Source organism: Panthera leo, chromosome A3 (genome assembly GCF_018350215.1).
Source record: "Panthera leo isolate Ple1 chromosome A3, P.leo_Ple1_pat1.1, whole genome shotgun sequence".
Lineage (NCBI taxonomy): Eukaryota > Metazoa > Chordata > Mammalia > Carnivora > Felidae > Panthera > Panthera leo.
The window spans coordinates 37,476,507-37,496,066 of record NC_056681.1 but is presented as its reverse complement, the minus strand read 5'-3'; the positions used below and the strand labels follow the sequence as shown (position 1 = coordinate 37,496,066).

At 41.5% G+C, this 19,560-nt stretch overlaps 1 protein-coding gene across 3 annotated transcripts in view; it reads right to left on the bottom strand.

Annotated features, from left to right (window-relative positions):
- Window positions 1-12,176: 12,176 nt before the first annotated feature.
- BTBD3 (BTB domain containing 3) overlaps window positions 12,177-19,560 on the bottom strand; it is a 35,423-nt gene continuing 28,039 nt past the window's right edge. For all 3 annotated transcript variants that reach the window (XM_042931621.1, XM_042931620.1, XM_042931619.1), the window contains 2 exons: window positions 19,241-19,359; window positions 12,177-16,185 (listed from right to left, as the gene is read on the bottom strand). In XM_042931621.1, the coding sequence (XP_042787555.1) occupies window positions 15,153-16,185; window positions 19,241-19,359 (1,152 nt within the window). In that variant the 3' untranslated portion in view covers window positions 12,177-15,152. The remainder of the gene's footprint in view (window positions 16,186-19,240; window positions 19,360-19,560) is intronic.

Here is a 19,560-nt window from a genome sequence, read left to right as displayed (position 1 = left end):
TGGAAGTGGACATTTTCAGATGCTCACTTAGAAATCCCAGTGGAGGGACGCCTGGGTGGCTCAGTCGGTTCAGCGTCCGACTTCGGCTCAGGTCGTGATCTCACGGTTCGTGGGTTCAAGCCCCGCGTTGGGCTCTGTGCTGACAGCTCAGAGCCTGGAGCCTGCTTCGGAGCCTGGAGCCTGCTTCGGATTCTGCGTCTCCCTCTGTCTCTGCCCCTCCCCCACTCACACTCTGTCTCTCTCTCTCTCTTTTTCTCTCTTTCAAAAAATAAACATTAAAAAAAAATTTAAAAAAAAGAAAGGAAAGAAATCCCAGTGGAGTTATGAGAAGGCAGCTGAACACACAAACCTGGAACTCAGGTCTGGACTGGGGATATACATTTAGAAGTCACTGTATGTCTTGACCCAAATCTTAGTGGAGTAACAAAAACCACTTCATTCCGCTCACAGATATTGTGGGTCAGTACTGGAAAATGCACAGTGAGGACAGAACCTCGCTGTTCCCTAAAGTCCAGGCCTCCGTTGGGAGTGACATAAGTGGCTGAGGCTGAAACAGCTGGACCAGGAGGATCCACTTCCAAGGTAGCTTTTCCCACTCCTGTGTCGTGCCTGGGCTAAAGGACTCACTCAGCAGGGAATGTCAACCAGAACACCAACATGTGGCTCTCCAGCATGGTGGTCTATTTCTTATGTGACCATGCAGAGCTCCAGGAGTGAGCATTTCCAGTGACCAGTGTCATGGCCTTGGATGACCTATCCTCGGAAGTCACCCAGCATCCCTTTCATTAGGCTCTATGGACCACCCAAGTTCAAGAGATCAGAATTTGACTCTACCTTGCATTGGATGGAATACCAAAGAATTTAGGATCATGGTTAAAATGGCCACATCTTCCTTATCAACTGTTTACTCATGAGAAAATGAGCTCTGTGACATAGATTTTTGTCTTCTGTTTTGTATTCTACTGTATCCCCAGTACCTAGAAATATGAATATTTGTTGGATGAATGAATGAGGAATATAAAGCCATGGAACCAGATTAGATCACTGAGGAATAAAGGATGAGAGGAAAGATTACCGAGCCCTGGGTATGAGAGGAAAGATTATGGAGCCAACATTTAGGACCTGATGGAGGAGAAGCAGACAAAGTTCTTTGCCATAGATTTCATTAACTCTTTGCAAATCAATCCAGGGGACATGCTTACCTAAAACCCATGCCTCAATCTCTGCATCATGCAGTACCTGGGAGCCTAGAATTCTCTGTCTTCACAGCCTCAAAGCCACTTCCTCACAAGGATAGATATACCACCATTATGTGTACCTTTAGCCCCCAGGGGTGGCTCTTTGCTGTTGGATTGGGATAGACAACATTGCATGTATGGGCCTGAGGAGACATACAATCAAGGTTTATAAGAGAAAAGAAATACACTATGGGAAGGGACCCATAAGCTCTTAATAACCACATTCCCCAGTACAGTACCCTGAGGGGCCAAGAATTTAAAATTTGAACCTGGCCTTCCAGGTTGCTATGAAGTCCTATTTGTCAAGATAGAATGCTTATTTAGCATGTGTTAGTTTGATACGTAACTTTTAATATTTAGACATAGAATACATAGGTAACTTTGTTTCAATTGCCCTGGGCCCTATAACTGTTACGGTCAGGCATGGCTAAATGGAGGATCTGAGGTGTAGGGGACAGTGGTGCTACTTAAGGAAGCTAGAATATCTCATACTCAACTCCAATCCACATAAATCCTTTCTGCACTTGCAATTAAAATTTGCTAAAATTAGATCATGTTGCCACCAGGGGAACTGTAAGAATGCCCTAATTAAATCATGATCTAAACTTCCAGGCTTCTCCCAGATATGATTAGCAAAGATCAAGAATTTAGAATGCCTTTCCCATTTAATTAGGAATCTTATGAAGTAGGAGTCTTCATTTAAGCAACTAAACATAACTGTCAATCCCTGCATCTAAGAAGATGCATAATTTAAGTTTTAAAATTCGGACATCCAGCATTTGTGAAAACCTTAGTCTGTGTTTATACGACTCCAGAGGTGGGCTGATCACAGAGAAGCCTTTGTCTACATGTATGTCTAAAACAAACTAAGTTGACTTTCAAACATGCTTTCAGCTGTATGTTATTGGAATGGGTCCCGCTGGCACTGCAGATTTAAATGTAGGGGGAAAGGGGCCTCTGCCTAGGACCTACCTGACAGGTATGAGCTCATTGATCTATTCCTACCTGAATTAAAATAATTTTTTCTTGTGGGAATTCTCAAACATACACAAATGTAGACTGTACAACACAATGAAAGCCAAGTGTTCCTCACCTCGTTCAATGATAATCAACATTCTCTTCAGTTTTTTGTTTGGTGGTAATTCTCTAATAGCCTCAAATCAAATCCTTTTCTTTGACTGAAGGCAATGGGTTTCTTCTTGGTTTGGACTTGCTTTTCATTTTATTTCTTTATTTTTCTTTCCTTATCTTAGTACCTGAATGAGATTCATCCTTCTTTGTGTCATCCAGAATGATGGGATACGCAGATAAATAAATGCATTCATCCCACTGAGGGGTTTTCACAGCATTTGTGTTTGGCCACTTTTCTCCCTTGATTATTGCACAAATGTTTCCATTGTTAACCAGAAAGGAAAATGCTTCTGGGAAGAAATTGGAAAGATGACATCAATTTAACACTGCCTTTTGGGGTTAGCACAGAATGACAGGACAGCAGGAAGCAGTTAAAAAGCTTCCCCTGACAAGAGACAGAAACTAAATGATTCTGAGAGCCTCTCCCAATCAGGCATGGTATTGACAAGAGACCCACTCTGATAATGACCTATGAAAGACTGCATTCTGGACGCATGCAGTAATTTGTTTTTCTAACCAGGGAATCTTAGTGGGAGTTTGGGAAGACTGCACAGCCCTTGTGTAAATGGCAGTCACATGGCAAAGCCTGACAACTGGCACATGTAGGCTGTAAGAAGCCACTCGTCTTTTCTTGTCTATGGGTCAGGGATTAGGTGTCTGGTGACATTCACCTCTTTGTTCCGACCTATCTTCATTACTGTGACAACATGGCACCTCTGGGCTCTTCCACCTGCTTTGTCCCTCCCTATTCCCCCACCGCCTGTTAAGTGGTCTTTTAGCTGTGAGAGGTGAACACAGTTCTGGTAGCAAAGAACTCCCTCACCTTTAACATCTTCATGAATGAATGTGGGGATAGCAGGCAGGAAATGAGATGGATTGTTCAAGTTCAAAAGCTATAGGTGGAGTCCGTGAGCAGCAGAGGAACGGTGCCTTTGAGGCAAGAAGGATAGAAAAGGAAGGATGAACACATGCATGCCAAGAAGACCTCTGGCTCCCCATGCAGGGCAGACTCCACCCAGCCTGAGGGTTGGGCACAGCAGAGCAGTAAGGAAACTTCAACACCATCTTCTGGATTCCAAGTATGTCTGAAGCTGCCATGAACCAGACGTGGCTCTTCCTGGTGAAGGACAAAGCTTGTACATCTTTCCAGCTGCTACATGGCCTGAGGGCAATACGTGATGCAAAGGAAGCCCTAGTTTCTGGCCTCACTCCTCTACTCTGAATGGTTGGTGGGTCTGGCCTGCACTCTGGGCTCGATTTGGAGGCCCAGAAGCTAAAAAGCCTCTAAGAAACAGACCTGAGAAAGTCACCCATGGGGCTCTCACAGAAAGCTTAGCAAACCCACAAAGACTCGTTACAGAGTGTGGGTGGTAGACGAGGGGGGTCTAACAGAGCCACCTCCTCTCCCTCTGGCCACCTGTCACTACTGGACATCACTCACTCACTCCACCCAAAGAACTCCTTTCCTTCTTCATCCAAAGGCTTTGTTTGCATCTCAGAGAAAATGGGGAGGCACCAGTGTACTTTCTCTCACCCCCACCCCCCATTCTGACCCTGTACTATCTTGTTTCTAGTCCCATTCATGCTCACTTCTGAAGCTTTCTTGGAGGCCAAGGTGACTTGCATATATGGAGGATTTGGTGTTATCAATCCAACAACTGTTTACCTGAAAAGGTAGGTAGGTGTTTCTTTGCCCTTGTAAGGAAGGGCTTAGTTCATTTCCCACATGACTTCTGAACTCTGAATAAATGAAACATTAAAGAATGGCAATAAAACCTACCACGAACATCTACAAAACACCCCAAACAGAGTGTTTTTGCACACCACATTGGTCTGTGCACTGTAATCTTACTGGAAATGGCAGTAGTTCAATCTGCTTGACTATACTCCCTTGGAAGGTACATTCTTCCTGAATGCAGTTGAGAAGGGAGGAAAGGGGGATGAGATACTTTAACATGAAGAAGTTTGTCCCAAGAGGTGCTCAAATTCAGCCAGTTTTGTGATTGGGGTGAATGACAGAGTCAGTCTCTGGGAAGCCACCAGGTGACATGATTCCCACTCACACTGAATGTTACCTCCAACCCAAATTATGCCTATAGTCTGGAATTTTTACAAGGGGTAATGACACTCTTACTGGGTGAATGTGAAAATATTTAAAGTCTATCACAATTGTTCTATTTCTGTAATTCTTTCTTTATCTAAGGCAAATAAGCCTAAACAAAAGGAATGGCATGAGGTTTCTGATAAACCTATTTGTCAAGTAAATCTGAAATTTGAGGAAGGAGTGGACCGATTTAGCAACTCTTTCAGCAATCAAGACTTTGGTTACTAGCAGTAACCAAGTATACTGTCTCTGTAGGGAATGAAAGATCTGGGACACTCCAGTAGTTAAAATTTTCTGTCCTGCAAAAGAAAAACAGATACAAAGTGGCCAGGGCTTTCCTCCAAGAGCACTGGTGAGGGAGGGGTTCTTCAGAGAAGAAAGGAATGGAAGTAGGGTCAAGGGCACTGTCATATTCCCCCAAAGACCAGAGAGTACACAGCTGGCTTATGAATGTTCACGTGAGGTGACAAAGCACTGCTGGAAAGATAAGATAAGCAAATGTTCTGTTGATGAGGCCTTGGTGATATGGTCACAATATGCAGAGAAGATTAAGCAAGCCCTTGGCAAACAGACCTTAGAGGAATACAAGTGATATGCCCATCCCACCAGCTGGTGGATTCACCCTAAACAGTCCTTTCTGCTGAACTTCCCCAGATCAAACACTGTGTGGTCCCAGGTCAGGGATTCCCAAAGAGTTGAGAAATGGGAGAGAGGCTCCAGGTAGAAAAGCTGTGTGAGGTTTCCTGCTCACCTGAGTGAGACCCCATCCTTGCTCCCTGCTCCAACCAACCCTCTCCCTCCAGTTCCTTCTGGCCCCAAGGGATGGCTGAGCTGTTGTATCAACCTACGACTTCCTCTTTTCTTCCTGACCCTGAGGGCCTACCCAGTCTCTCTCCATCCACCTGTACCTGGAAGAAGCTCATGAACCATCTAAAGTTTCCTAGGGGTGTTGCTGTTAATGATAATGAAGAAACACACAAGAGAAAGGCTCCTTCCTCTCCACCTCCACAACCTTTTTTTGCTTTACTAGGGCCTGGTTTTCGGAGTTAAATCGTACAGCAATGCTAATGGGGAAGTATACAAGAGTGGAAGTGATTTCAGTGACAATATTACATCTAACAAGGTGTTGAAGGCTCCAGTTTGAGGAGCTGGAGCTAGGGGATGAGATGTGGTCTGATGAGAAGACAGTTTTGCCTGGGGAATTGAGGCCAAGAAGCAACTCGTTAGAAGAACCAACTACGTGGTGAGGACCCTTGCCAAATGGATATTTGGGAAGTATATGCTATGAGTATGAGAAAGATTCCTCCTCCTCTCCCCTATGAAATCCTCATGTTCACTTAATGCCTTTGGGGATTGTGGATTCTCTGTGGGTAACTTCAAGTGGCACTGACTCTGAGGTCCTGGTTAGAAAGGAGCACAGGGTCTGCATGTAGGTACCTCCAACACTGATGGCATAAATGGCCCAATACGATACTCATCTTTTTATCCACAGCCCTTGCTACATGACTCTGCAGGTCTTCTCAGTAAAGAGTAGAGTCTAATTCACCACCCCTTGCTTCTGGGTGGCCTTGTGACATCTTCTGGCCAACACAACGCAGAAGTGATGGTGCACAAATTCTGAGCCCAAGCCCCCAGAGGCCAGGCACGTTCCTTCCTGTTGTAGGTAATTCTCTTGTGCCTTGGCCACTGGCCTGAAACCACCCAGACCAGCTTGCTGGAGGATAAGAGACAATCGGAGCAAAGTTGCCCCAGGGAAGACAGCCAGTACCCAAATGTGAATGAACCCAATCAAGTACGTGTCGCTGCCAAGACAACCCACAGCCGTTCTTAGGCACCAGAGCATAAATGTATTGCCGTGCACTCCTGAGGTTTTGTGTTTGTTATGTGACACTTGTGCAACACAAAGCTGCCAAAAATCTATTTTAAGTATGCCATTGTGGGGGTCTGGTGGAAGATGAGAAGAAGAGAACAGAGAGTGAGGACTACAGAAGAGGCTGGGCACAGGGCTCTGTCAGGACCAGTGGCTAGGAATATCAGCCTGGAAGAGGAGACGCTGCACGCTGAATGAACAGGCTGGCACATGCCTGAAGGAAGTGGAATGGTTACAGAGACAGGACTCAGAAGTGGGATTCCAAACATGGGCGGGCACCAAGACCACTTAATAAAGGTGATTAGAACTTAAGCAGGGGGCATGGTCAAGTGGACTAGAGATGGGACCAGGACATTGCTGAAAAAACTGGATCTTTGAGCTTTTGAGGTGCAAATGGAGGGCTGGGGGGGCATAGGGAGACTGATGAGAGCAAGAATAACAAGCGGAGGTCAGTGTCAAGCAGTCAGAGAATAGGCCTTCCGATTCCCCTGGTTTACTTTATCCACTAATGCTGACTGTGGCCTTGCTTGGGGCCAGTTCCAAGATTCATTGAGTTCAGGGCATATGCATGAGACTGATTTCTGAGAGTCTGTGGTGCCAGGGTCCCCAGCAAAGAGCAGGGTGCTGAAGCTAAATGTCCATGTGGGTGTAAGAAAAGGTTCCAAGAGGCTTGTTTATACCAGTGGTTCCCAAATTTTCATGCGCATCAGGATCCCCACACACCTGCTCTGAGCTTCAGATAAAAGTGACTGGTCCCTGAATGAGAATCTCTGGAGGGTGAGGTTCCTAAAAGCATATTTTGCAAAACAGAGAATCCAGCCCTAAACCAGGGACCAAAAATTAGCTGATGTCAGGGCCCTTGTCAAATGAGGCCCCAGCACTGCCTCAGGAGGTGAGCCCACAGAACGGGGGACATTCACAGGGAGGGCAGTAGAAAGGAGGTAAAGTGCCAGCAAGACTGTGGGGGGAGGCAGGCAAACTCAAATTCTCCTGGCACACCTGTGTTTACCTGAAGAAAGACAATTAGTGACTCCTTGTGACATTCACATCACTCATCAGGTCAAACCTCCTTTCAACATGCGACAAATAATTTCAATGCTAAAAATGATTTTAATCCCCAAATATTTGAAGAAGGGGTGATATCCAAAATTGTCTAAGATTGTAAGCCAAGAATAAAGAGCATATTTTGACTCTAGCAGAACAAATACAGGGGATTTTTTTTTTTTTTTTTTACCAGCAAACAGACTCCTCTTGGAAAATGTTTTCAAAGGGTCTCTCACACACCTGTTATGTACTCCCAGTCTGCTTTTACACAGCAGTTTTGAGTAATTCTAACTGGTGTGCTAGAATCCATCTACATCATTTGTCTCTCATTAGCATGACAAAGTTGAAATACTTATTAGAAATTTGGTTAAAGTAAGAGAATTCCTCAACAATACAGCTCTTTGTAGCTCTAAATACTCCTTATCTATTGACCAATGACTTGAAAGAACAACAAAATTATTTTTTTTAATTTATTTTGAAAGAGACAGAGACAGTGCAAGTGGGGGAGGAGCAGAGAGAGCGGGAGACAGAGAATACCAAGCGGGCTCTACACTGTCAGCACGGAACCTGAAGCAGGGCTCGAACCCATGAAACTGCGAGATCATGCATGACCTGAGCCAAAACCGAGTCAGACGCTTAACTGACTGAGCCAGCCGGGTACCCCCAAAATGATGCTTTTTTAATTGTCTGCACTGACAACTTATGTGTGTGTAAAATGAAAGTAAACTGGTTCTCATAAGGGCACATATGAGGAAAATGCATAGGTTTAATTTGTGGCCCTTTAGACTTTGTTTTACTTAATCAACATATGACACTTCCTGTATGCCAGGTACTGTTATAAGTGCTTTAGAAATTTTAATTTACTTAATCATCATAATAATTATCTAAAGAAGGCACTATTATTATCGCCATCTTTCTTGAGCAAACAGGTTCAAAGAGGTTAAGTGCCTGGCTTGGAGTCACATGCAGCTTACAGTCGTGGTAGTCTTGGCTCCAGCGTGTTATTAACCAGTACAGTCTGTTGACTTTTTTCCCTTCCTTTTGTTTTTTTTAAATGTTTATTTTATTTTTGAGAGAGAGAGACAGTGTGAGCAGGGGAGGGGCAGAGAGAGAAGGAGACACAGAATCCGAAGCAGGCTCCAGGCTCTGAGCTGTCAGCACAGAGCCCGACGCGGGGCTCAAACTCACAAGCTGTGAGATCATGACCTGAGCTGATGTCGGATATTTAACCGACTGAGCCACCCAGGCGCCCTCCTTTTCCCCTCTTTCTAAAAGAATCTTAGAATCAAGAGTGGGTATCTATAAATCAATTATCTACACAGGATGGTGGAGTCAAAACAAAAAAAAACAAACACTTCTTCTCCTTTAGGATAAATGTAAGGCAAGACATCTTCACCAAGCCCTCGTTTAAGTGGATGTCACAACCACCACACGCTGGTGATCACCCTTCCACTTTCCAGAATCTTTGTCATTCTCTCCAGTCCCTGGCCCCCTTCGGTCCTCATTTGCATTACTCACAGCCTAGCCCTAAGTACTTCTGTTTTCATTCTGAGCTAGCCTGTACTTCCCAGAGCTCAGAAAGATGTTTCGAAAACACAAAATTGTGTTCTGGTCTATTTCAAATCTTTTTAATGTCACTGCTTCATTCTGTGATAAAAGCCAGGTAATTTAGCCTAGCAGATGGAAGTGTGTGTTCAGGTCCAGTTCATTAGCTGGCTCCATACGTGGCACACAGTTAGGTGGCTTCGTTCTCCCACATGTCTCTTTTCTTAAGCCACGTGGAGCTGTCTGCCCTTCTATCTGCTCTGCTGTTTTTCTAGAATTCCCTCCCCCCCTCCCTGCTCCCTCCAACTTGCATCACACCAAGCTTCACTAGATAATTCTAATGCATCCTTCAAAACCCAGCTCAAGCATCACCTCTTCTTCCACTGATGTGGATGCCCTTTGCAGTGCTCCTGTCGTAGCCAAGGCATTTCTCTCCTGCCCTGCACAGGCCTCTCCAAGTGTGAACTGCAGATAGCAGCAGCAGAAGCAGCAGCAGCAGATATGGAAGCCTGTTGGATGTGCAATTTCTTAGGCCCCACTTAAGACCTAGCAAATCAGAACTTCTGGGGACAGAGCCTGGCAATTCATGATAATTCTTGTGCATGCTAAGGGCGGAGCAGCACTGCCCTGGACCTTTTGAGAGCACACACCGTGTCTTAATGGGTCTCTCTACTGACTGGGATGAAGCAAAGGATCAATAAATGACCAATGAGTGAATGAACATTGGGCTAATCCTTTCACTAATTAAACCTTATGTCTTTCATCTAAGAAACACTGAATAGTCCCTTGATGCCGCCAAATGTTCTTAGAGTTGGAATTTGTCTTTAATTTCAAATTGGTTAAGGCTCAGGTGTATTGTTTGTTTTGGCACTATTATACAGGACACTGAAATAAACTTTAGAGCTGGTTAAGACAAGCACAAAAATGTATAGAATCTCTCTCAAAAGTACATTTTTATGTATTCTACTGTACAGCAGAAGGTGGTCCCCTCTGCTTCAAGCTTTAAAAGATTATTTGCAGCTTTCCTTAAATAGTCATCTTTCTTTAGACTATTTTTTGAATATAGTTTAGGAAGGAAAATGCAAATTGTACAGCTACAGTAAAGACTGCTACATATCAAAATATCTCATAGACTCTTCTGGTTTCTCACAACAGTCCTTATGCTATCTGTGCTCAGAAAGCTTTACTGCAGCACTTAATGTTAAAATTAGGAAGGCCACTAATAGGACTTATTTTTAAACGTTTTTCGGGTACAATATCACTCCTCTAAAACAAACCGATGTAAGAGATGGTCTATTAAATATGAACTGCTTGCCAACATCATAAACACAAAAAAGTACCTTAAATTTTGAAATAATTTTCTGTACTATTGCTCCACAAAGTGGAAAAGGACACCATTCTTGAAGTCTAATACAGCCCCTCCCCCTCCTTCATAGCCTCTGACTGGTTACTACCGAAGCCAGCTTAAAGGAAAATCAGTTGGAGTAAATGGACATTGAAGTTCTGGTAGTCGAATGGGTAACTATAATTGTGCCCTGTATACAGAACTGTTTAAAGCACAGCTTTGACAAAGTAAAGAGCAGATGTTTTGTTTAACTATTTATCTTGAGGTTAAGAACTTTATAGACAGAGTATAAAACAACAGCATCTGCTAGTGAAACTGCTGTCCATTGGACATTTAAGTAAACAGGCAAATAGAAAACAAGGGTCATAAGGACAGTTAGGGTTGGCATAGATGGGAATTACACCTCTCCCACCACTCTCCCTCAAAAAAGGCTCAAGAGAGGCAAAAGAGAGAGATGCCCAAGTTGGAAATGTACCCAAAGGTTCTTCAGCAACTGATCTATGCTGCTGGTTAGTGTCTTATGCTGCTTGGTATTTGGCAGAGTCAACCACTGTCTTCATCTCTTCCTCACAAATACTTCCATCTCACCAACCTGACCATATCTTGAGAAGGTCTTCTCACCAGTGTCTATATTGCTTATAGAAATACATGCGGAATTTCTTTTGAAATATCTCCCCAGTTTCAGTTTTGTTGTATTTTTAAAAGTGAAGATGAATGAAGAATAAGAGGAAATGCTGAACAAAGGGAATACCTGGTCAATAAATGTAAATGGCTCAGAAATAAAAGGCTGAAATGTATTAATTAGAAATCAAAAGTGCACTCAACTTCCATTGAGGCATCTCAAGGACACCCAAAGTGCTCCTCTAACAAAGACTTAGGGTAACCACACATTTTCAGGGCCATTTGCTTGTTTCAGCCTCTACATGGCATGATTTAGGTCCTCAAGAATGCTTTCTCCCTTCCTATTTCTTCCCTTTTGTAGGCAAGCCATAGAGTCCACTGAGAAGAATGTGTAATTTCAGTGACATGTTGATCCTGGGTGCCAGCAAAGGAGCTCATTTCCATTGTTTTGGGATATTGAAAACAACCATATGGATGTTTAAATAGCGACAGAGAAAACAGATGACTTTCCCGGATTAGAGACCTTTGCAATTTAGGTTGTATCTGTAATTAAATCTGATTAGAACAAATATTTCCAGTTTCTTTATTCTCTGGAATAATTCCAAAAATTTTTTAAGAGGTATGCTTTAGCAATTGAACCCTGAGTAGATGAAGTGATTAAGCAAATATATAGGATTTCACAATCAACTATAGTAGAAGAGCAAAAGAAGGCTGCAGAGAAAAAATATAGTACACGTGTATATAATTATGTGTGAATGTGTGTGTGTGTGTATATTACTTGATATGGACAAATATAATTGAAAACTAGTTGAGCATGTAAAAATTATATTCAAAATTCTCACATGACATTTATTTTTTTCATTCAGAGACTTAAGCTATTATAACGCAGCAAGAACAAGCAGCACTGGTTACATCTAAAGCTAGATGTGATTCAGTATCAACACCCCCTTAGTATAGCCAGACCCACAGACATTTGAGCAACTATAGCATCAGAATGCCAGCAAACCACAAATTCCATATAGGGAATATAAATGCATCCATTCACTTCCTCTCATTAACTTAACAGTCAGGCTTTGAACAATGAGATTGATTAACATATCCATTGTTCTCCTACGCTTTTGCCTCAAATTCTTACTTCTTTAGGGATCAAAGATATCTGAATACTTAGCAAACAAATGACCCAGCAAAACCAGCTCTGTAAAATGGAGTGGCACCAAAAGTGCCAGAATGGATTTTTTACTGTTTCAAGGGACCTACAAAAATGCTAAGGAAAACAAATCTATGAACCAATTTTATTTTTATTTGCATTTAACATGATTATACACATTCATGTGTCTAACAAGATCTGCACTGTTACATTAAAAATACAGTACAATAACATTCAACATGAGGTACTTCATATTTATATATTTTTCCTTCATAAATAATGCTGTAAGCTACTAAATTCAAGCACTCTGATGCACAAGTGGCTAGTGTCTTGAATTAGCTGAGCTTATTTAAACACCTTAAAAAACAAAAAAGACAGTTCAGTGCAATAATTATGTAGAAATTAGACCATTTACTTAAATACTATATTAAGATATGCTTAAAGAATGTTACATTAGAACTGCTAGCCTAGTTCCCCTTTATCCCCAGTATGAACAACAACAAAGACTGCCAGATACATTGGGAAAAGCATCTACAGAGTATTCTGTTTAATAAAGTTGTGTTTATACACTAGAGTTGCCTGCCTTGTCAGAACAGTAAAAGCTACAAAATTTGAGATTACCAAAGAAAATAAAGCAAGCACGTTAGCTTTCATTCCATGTTGTTGAAAATGCAAAAGGGAGAACAGGATTTAAAATACAAAATTTCTCAGTCTAAATACAATTTTCAAATTTAACCCACAGCTCTTGACACCAGCCAATCAGGTGGTGGATGTGTCTTTTCTTTTTAAGTAATAGTAATTAACATAAAATTAAGCGCTGACACCCCCAGTGTACAGGATCTCCCTCTGCTCTCTACCAGCTGTTCCCTAGCCACGTGGAGGGCATCTTGCTAACAGGAGCACTGACAGTGAGCGTTACCAAATGAGCAATCTTCACTCTGAGGTTATCACACCCACCTCAACAATCTGAGATGATGAAATTAGTGCTAAATCAAGTTTTTTCTCCTCTGGCTTAAAAATGAGTGCCTTCTAAACAGGTACATATAGTCTACCAATTTGCATGGTAGCTATGAGTTACTGAAATGTTTAACCATAATTTAAAAGCAAAGTCCTTTATAGAAGTATTTTTTAAATTGAAAACATACCTTTGTTTCATAGATACTTTGCCAAAACTACTGTGTGTCATCTCCCTAATAAGAAATAATTGTTAGATAATTTTGGAAAGTTGTCCTGGGAATACTCATCTATAATCACCAGTAACAGCTTCTGATCATCTATGCTAACAGGCATAGGTAATGGCAAACATGATTAAAACATTTCCCATAATCCAGTGTTCTCCTCCGTCAGGGAAGCCGGCCAAAAGCAACAAGCCCACGTCTACAGGGGAAAAAGTGGCCCAGAAGCACAGTGAATAAGATCAGGGTAGTCACTCACTGGGGCCTTCCTCAGGCCAGCAGGGGGACCATTTGTGTCTCACCTCTTACTGGCCAGGCAGGGAGGAGACAATTCCTGAGTCGGCAGACATACCTGCATGCACACGGACGCGCACCGACGCCCACAACGCGCACACGCCCACCCACCCCAGGACTAACCCCTGGCTCCAGACAAGCCAGCATGGGGCTCACAGAGCAGGAGAAGGAGGCGGCCAGGGACCACACTCTGGGTGGTGGGGGAAGCCATCTCAGGATCACACTGAGCAGAAAAGCTGCTCAGAAACACATGGATACTTTAGCTGGAAGTGAACACACTGGACACTCCCAGGGTCACAGGCACTAAACCATCACAAGCCGTCACTGAAGGAGAATTTTTGGATGAGCTTTCCCCTCCTTTGTTTACATTAGCCACGTACAAATAAGAGGGCTGGATGGGATGCTGATACAATGAATATTAGGTACAATCAAGTATATCACTCCAAACCTTTTTTTTAAAACCCTGCAGGCATATATTGGCACTTTAAGATGGCCAAAGGCCAAATTCTAGCAGTCTAGGAACAGGACATAATTATAACTAACTAAGAAGATAGTATGTATGTGGTCAAAGTAGATCAGATAAAATGTATTTCAGATTAAAAAAAAGAAAATCAACAAATAAAAGTATCTTATTACATTAACACGTAGTGCTACAAAACTAATTGTTACTCCATACGTTTGAAGAACTTTTGGTCCTCTTTTCATGGGAAAAGGGGAATAAGATTCTATACAGTGTGATTTATAAAAACAAGCATATGGTGACGATCAGAAGCAAAGTGGGGAGAAGACTGGCTTTTTTCAAATGGTGCAGACTACCATGCCGTCAAATAAACTATCTGTAGAACGGGACTTTTTTAGGTTTACTTTATAAGCTGTTTTAGTTTAAATTAATAGGCCTGTGATTTCTTCCCTACTGACAATAAAAATTTGTAATTTAGTTAGTTCTAAAAGAAATAATAGTTTATCTCCTAAACTAAAAGAATAAAAAACTGCTTGTAGAAGTCATGGCCCAAGCAAACATCCAATTTCCTTTGCAGTGTTTAACATTTAACAATCTTATGAATTTAGGATTTGAGAAAAAATAATGCCCAGAGTAAAATATTTAAAATGAAATAAGAGCTAAACATGACTGTCCACTTTCTAAATGTTACTTATTATGAAGCAAAACTTCTTTCAGAAATTGTACACTGAGATTTACCTATAATTTTTGCGGGGGGGGGGGGAGAGGGAGTTCTCTTAAAAATAACTCTTATCATTGTTGTTCTGGACTATTTATTTCTATTTGTCAAAATAAAGCCCTAGAGGAAATTCAAGGTGATCCAAACGTTTTAAGTGGGACAAAGCTGGGAGGTCAGTGGGCAGCTGGAAAAGAGCACAAATTCTCCCCAGGTGTATAGATGCAACTCTAAAAACCACAAAGGCTTAATAAGAACTTGGCTCTTTTAAGCATATAGTTAAAAGCTGAATGCTGCATTTTTGCCTGTACATAATTAAAAGGTTGAAAGAAATTAGAAACTGCCTACAGCTTCATTCATTATGAACTACCTGCGTGGATCATGTATCTGCAGATGAGCTAAGCATCAAGCAAGTAGGAACCAGATGTGCACCTCAGAGCTCACACTGCTTCAGGAGGTGTTTTCAAGCATAGAATATAAGTTCAGGGATCTGCCCTCCCTGCACCCCAGTGCCATTGGTGCTATCTGAGGAGCACTGGAACTGGACAGTCACCTTGCCACACTGAACTTCCGTCATGCCTTCTTGTCCGAAGTAGCTGAGTTCATTGCCATCCAGTATCACGCTGGCCGTGTAGAAGGTGTCTGGCTCAATCTGCACTGGGTACTCAAACCACACGGGGAAGGTATTGCTGGAGCCATCTGAGAAGTACTTGCTCAAGTTCTGCCCCAGAACAACGCCCTGCCGCTTGAGTTCAATCTTGGCACTGTACTCTGCAGAGCCACAGCTGGAGCCGTACAGCCCAAAGCCGGCGATGAACACTCTCTTGTCAACTGCAAACTGGATGCTGTCGCAGCGGCCCCGGTAACGCCACTGGTTGCTCCGATAGGCACATGACTGGAAGCGGTGACAGCGCTGGGGCACGAGGCCCTTGCGGGCTTTACTCACAAACTGCAACTCAGGCTTTTTGGCTGCAGTGTACCAGAGGAAGATGTCATTGGTCTCATTGAGAGTTAAAACTCCAGACTGTGCAGCACCATTTGCAAAATCATCCAGGGCCATCGTGGGTATGCGGATCAAGTAAAGCGCCTTTCCGAGGACCTTGCGTTTATTTTCAATGCTCAAAGCTAGATCTTGTCGCTGGCATTCCACTTCAGCCCAGTTGAGAGCTGCCTCAAAAACCACAATTTCTTTGGCATTCAGAGTTTCCCTGCGGAGGATACTTTCTAGAGTTTGGAAGTCAATATCGCAGAATCCCTCAGACTTGAGAGCTAACTCAGCCTGGGCATCGATCACCTCCCAGCAACGCTGGGTCAGGTCTGGCTCCTCAAACAGGCAGCTCTGGGAGAGGAGCACACAGGCGTTCTTGGCGCTCAGGCTGGTCTCCAGGAAATTAACGCAGGCTCTGGCGAGGTGAGGGACAATGTACTTTTTGGCAGCATAAAGAGTGGCCAGCACTGTGTCAGCAGCCAAGTCAATTTCATCACAATAGATATATCTGAAAGACAGCGCACAGCAGATAAATGGAATTTTCACAAAATGAGCATGTCCAGCAAGAAAAGATGCAACTACTTTCAAGTTAGTTCCAAGAAAATTGTCTTATGTGATCGTTATTACAAAAATGATTAGGGATTAAAGAAACCTCTGAAATATGTTCATAAATTATTAATGTTTCAACTCAGGAGTAACTTTGTATAATTAAAGACATTAACTTTGTGTTACCATTCTAGCCTCTATTTTATAACCTGCATTCAATGTCTTCAAAAAAAAAAATAGAAGATATTAGAACTGTTTGAAAAAGAACTGCATGTCAGAGTTAATATTAGCGAAAAACAGCAAAGTTTCTGTTATATACATCATATTATATTTAATCAAAGAATAATCTCCCTATGTTCTAGATGCTATATATATAGTTTTATTTTATAATTTTCTGCATTCATATAGAAACAAATGCCTTCAATACTATAATGTTGGCAATGACTGCATCTTAATGCTATTAACAAAGTATGACTTGAATTTTTCCTAAACACAAAATAAGACCTGAAATTAAACAAGATATTTTGCAAGTAGTTCTAACCTCAAAAGATTATCAAACATGGATTTCAACAATATCTTCCAGTTGCCTTTACATAGAATCCAACATACACTTTGTATCTGGCTTTTCTTTTTTTAAACCCTGAATTCTTTCCTCTCTCCCCCACGCATTTCTTCTACCTTCAGAATTAAAGAATATATTGTTTCCAGATATATTTAATTAAAAGACAAAAGCAAGAAGGCCCAAATATGCACTATTTTTAGGATTCTGTGAAGCATCCTTATGTCAGGAGATAAAACACTTCTTGGTGATTTGGGGGGGATGGTGGCAGTCTCTCTAAATGGTATGTAAAGGTAAAAAAAAAAAATCATCTGCTTCTCTTAGATTGCTATGGTTGAGTACAAGAGTCAGTGAGAAGTAGGTATGGGTGAAAAATACAAACTGATAACACTTAAATTTTAAAATTTTTCTAGCTAAGGTGTTTAGCTACTTGCTGTGAAGTTTTCCTTTCGTTACTATATTTTAACTTCATGAAACACTTTTAACAAAAGATTAGCAATGGCTTCTGTGAACAAAGTAAAAAAAAACCCACAATAATGACAATAAGTAAAATGCCCACAACCACAAATGAAACCTCCAGTTTTGCTCCCAGGAAGCTCTTTTTCTTCCGACAGGCTAAGCCATGTACCACCACTGGCAAGACAGATTTCACAAAATACCGGCAGCTTAGTGATGCTCTGACCTGAGAACCAGGACCTTGGGGAGGAATCTGGAACACAGTCAGCACTTTGTAGTTCTTACCCTGAACACTGAGCAGTAAGCAGTGTTCCCTTTTTCTTGACAATTCCCTTTCTAGGAATACTGGCTACTCAGCCACACAGTGCACTTGTCTGGAAGACCTGGCCTCCACTACTCTGGAGACAGTGCAGTACTGATCCAACAGTGGCCCAAGGGCAAACAGCACCCTACTACATTTCTTATTCTTACCACTTTTGGTGGACTGCATGTATAATTTTAAAAAGCTGTATTGAGATATATTCTAGGTAATACATCTGTAAGAAAAGATGCTTAGCAAATGACTTAGGTAAAATGTAATTTTGTAATTTCTTATTCATGTTTCCTAATTATGTATACATGTGGCTGAATCAACAACACAACACTACTGGACTGCAGTGCAGTCAAAACGCTGAACTCGTGTTGCCGTTCTCCTCCGCCAGAGACAATGTCAAATATACAAAGCTGACTTTACGGGGAAAAACAAAACAAAACAAAACAAAACAGAACAAAACCCTTTCCAGGTAAAACTGGTTTCTGTACACATCCCTCGTCACTAACTGTTGGTTGTTAAAAAGTGGTGAATTAGTTTCACCTTTTGGTAGGTACTTCATATGCTCACTTATCTTTAATTTCCCTATTTCCCATTGTCAAAGTTTCAGTTAGAAGAAATTAGATTTCAAAACTACAACATAAATAGAGAATTGAATACTTCAAGTGCTAGAACTATAGTACTTATTTTTCAGTAGAAGCAGACAATAAATATATTGCAACATTTTAACTATTTGTGGGATTATTGTCCAACTTGTTGACACACAGAATATTTTTTTTCAACAAACCTATTTATTCCAGTGAACCAAAATCCCTACAGCAGCAGATATCCTTGAATTCCTGATATACTTGGTGTGCTAGAATAAGGATTTAACACAAATCATTAAGTATTATTTAAAATTATCATCAGATTTTAATCACACTGTCTAGCGCCAATACACATCAAAGAAGCGGATTCTATTTAGCTGATGAACATGTACTGGATTCTGAAAAGCACCATGAGACATAAAAAAACTATTTTTTAAAGAAGTATGTACCTTACAGCTTTACATTTTTATATTACCCATTAAATACATGTAAAACTATAGAAAACTATTCATCTGTCTCAAAAATGTCTCCTCTGCTACCAAAAGCAAATGCTTCTTATCCTTGAGAAATGGTATGTGATTTTATGTAAGAGTATGTATATGCATGTATATATAAAGATCAGATTATTTCAACACAGTAAGTTTTACATTTGTTGACAGAAAACAGTAACTCCTGGAAAACTCAAAAATCTCCTAACTGGTGGTACTTAAATGAGGTATACAATTTCTGGAACTGTGAAACAAAAATATAATATATGTCTCTAAAGACTTCTTCATACATGATGCTGTCAGAGATAATATGCTCTATTAGACAATGCCTACTCTAGGAAGTTATTTTTCTTTAAGTCATTAAAAATGAAATCACTGTACATGCCACTTGCTCCCAAAAATCTCACGCCAAAGTGTTATTATAAATGCCTGCACCATTCCACATGCTTTCCACCGAAAGATGCACAGCAGTTTTCTCCAAAAACATTTACAAGGTAAGCAGCTCCCTCTTTCTTCATCATTCTCCCTTTCTGTTACACAGAACTTACATTTAACTGTGAAACCAGCGGAGTACAGACATGGCATAAACAAACTCTAAACAAACGAACGGTGCTTACTTCAGCATAGCGAGAAAAGCAGCAGGCTCGACATCTGGTATACGGATTTCATCTTTGTCCTCAGCAAGTTCTCCGTAGAACATTGCATGGAACACAGAGCTCCCAACAGCTAAAACATACTGTGGAGAAAGGGAAATCTTATTTCATGCACTAAACTACAAGCATTTTCAGTAAATCAATCCAGAAAAACAACTCTAAGCAATCAGGTTCAGTGGACATAGAGCACCTACACCTGCTCTTTTTTCAAAGCCAAGGTACAGTGTATCTTGCCGTGAAAGCATGATAGATGTTCACGCAAGCCAGTCTTTACGCTGCTAATT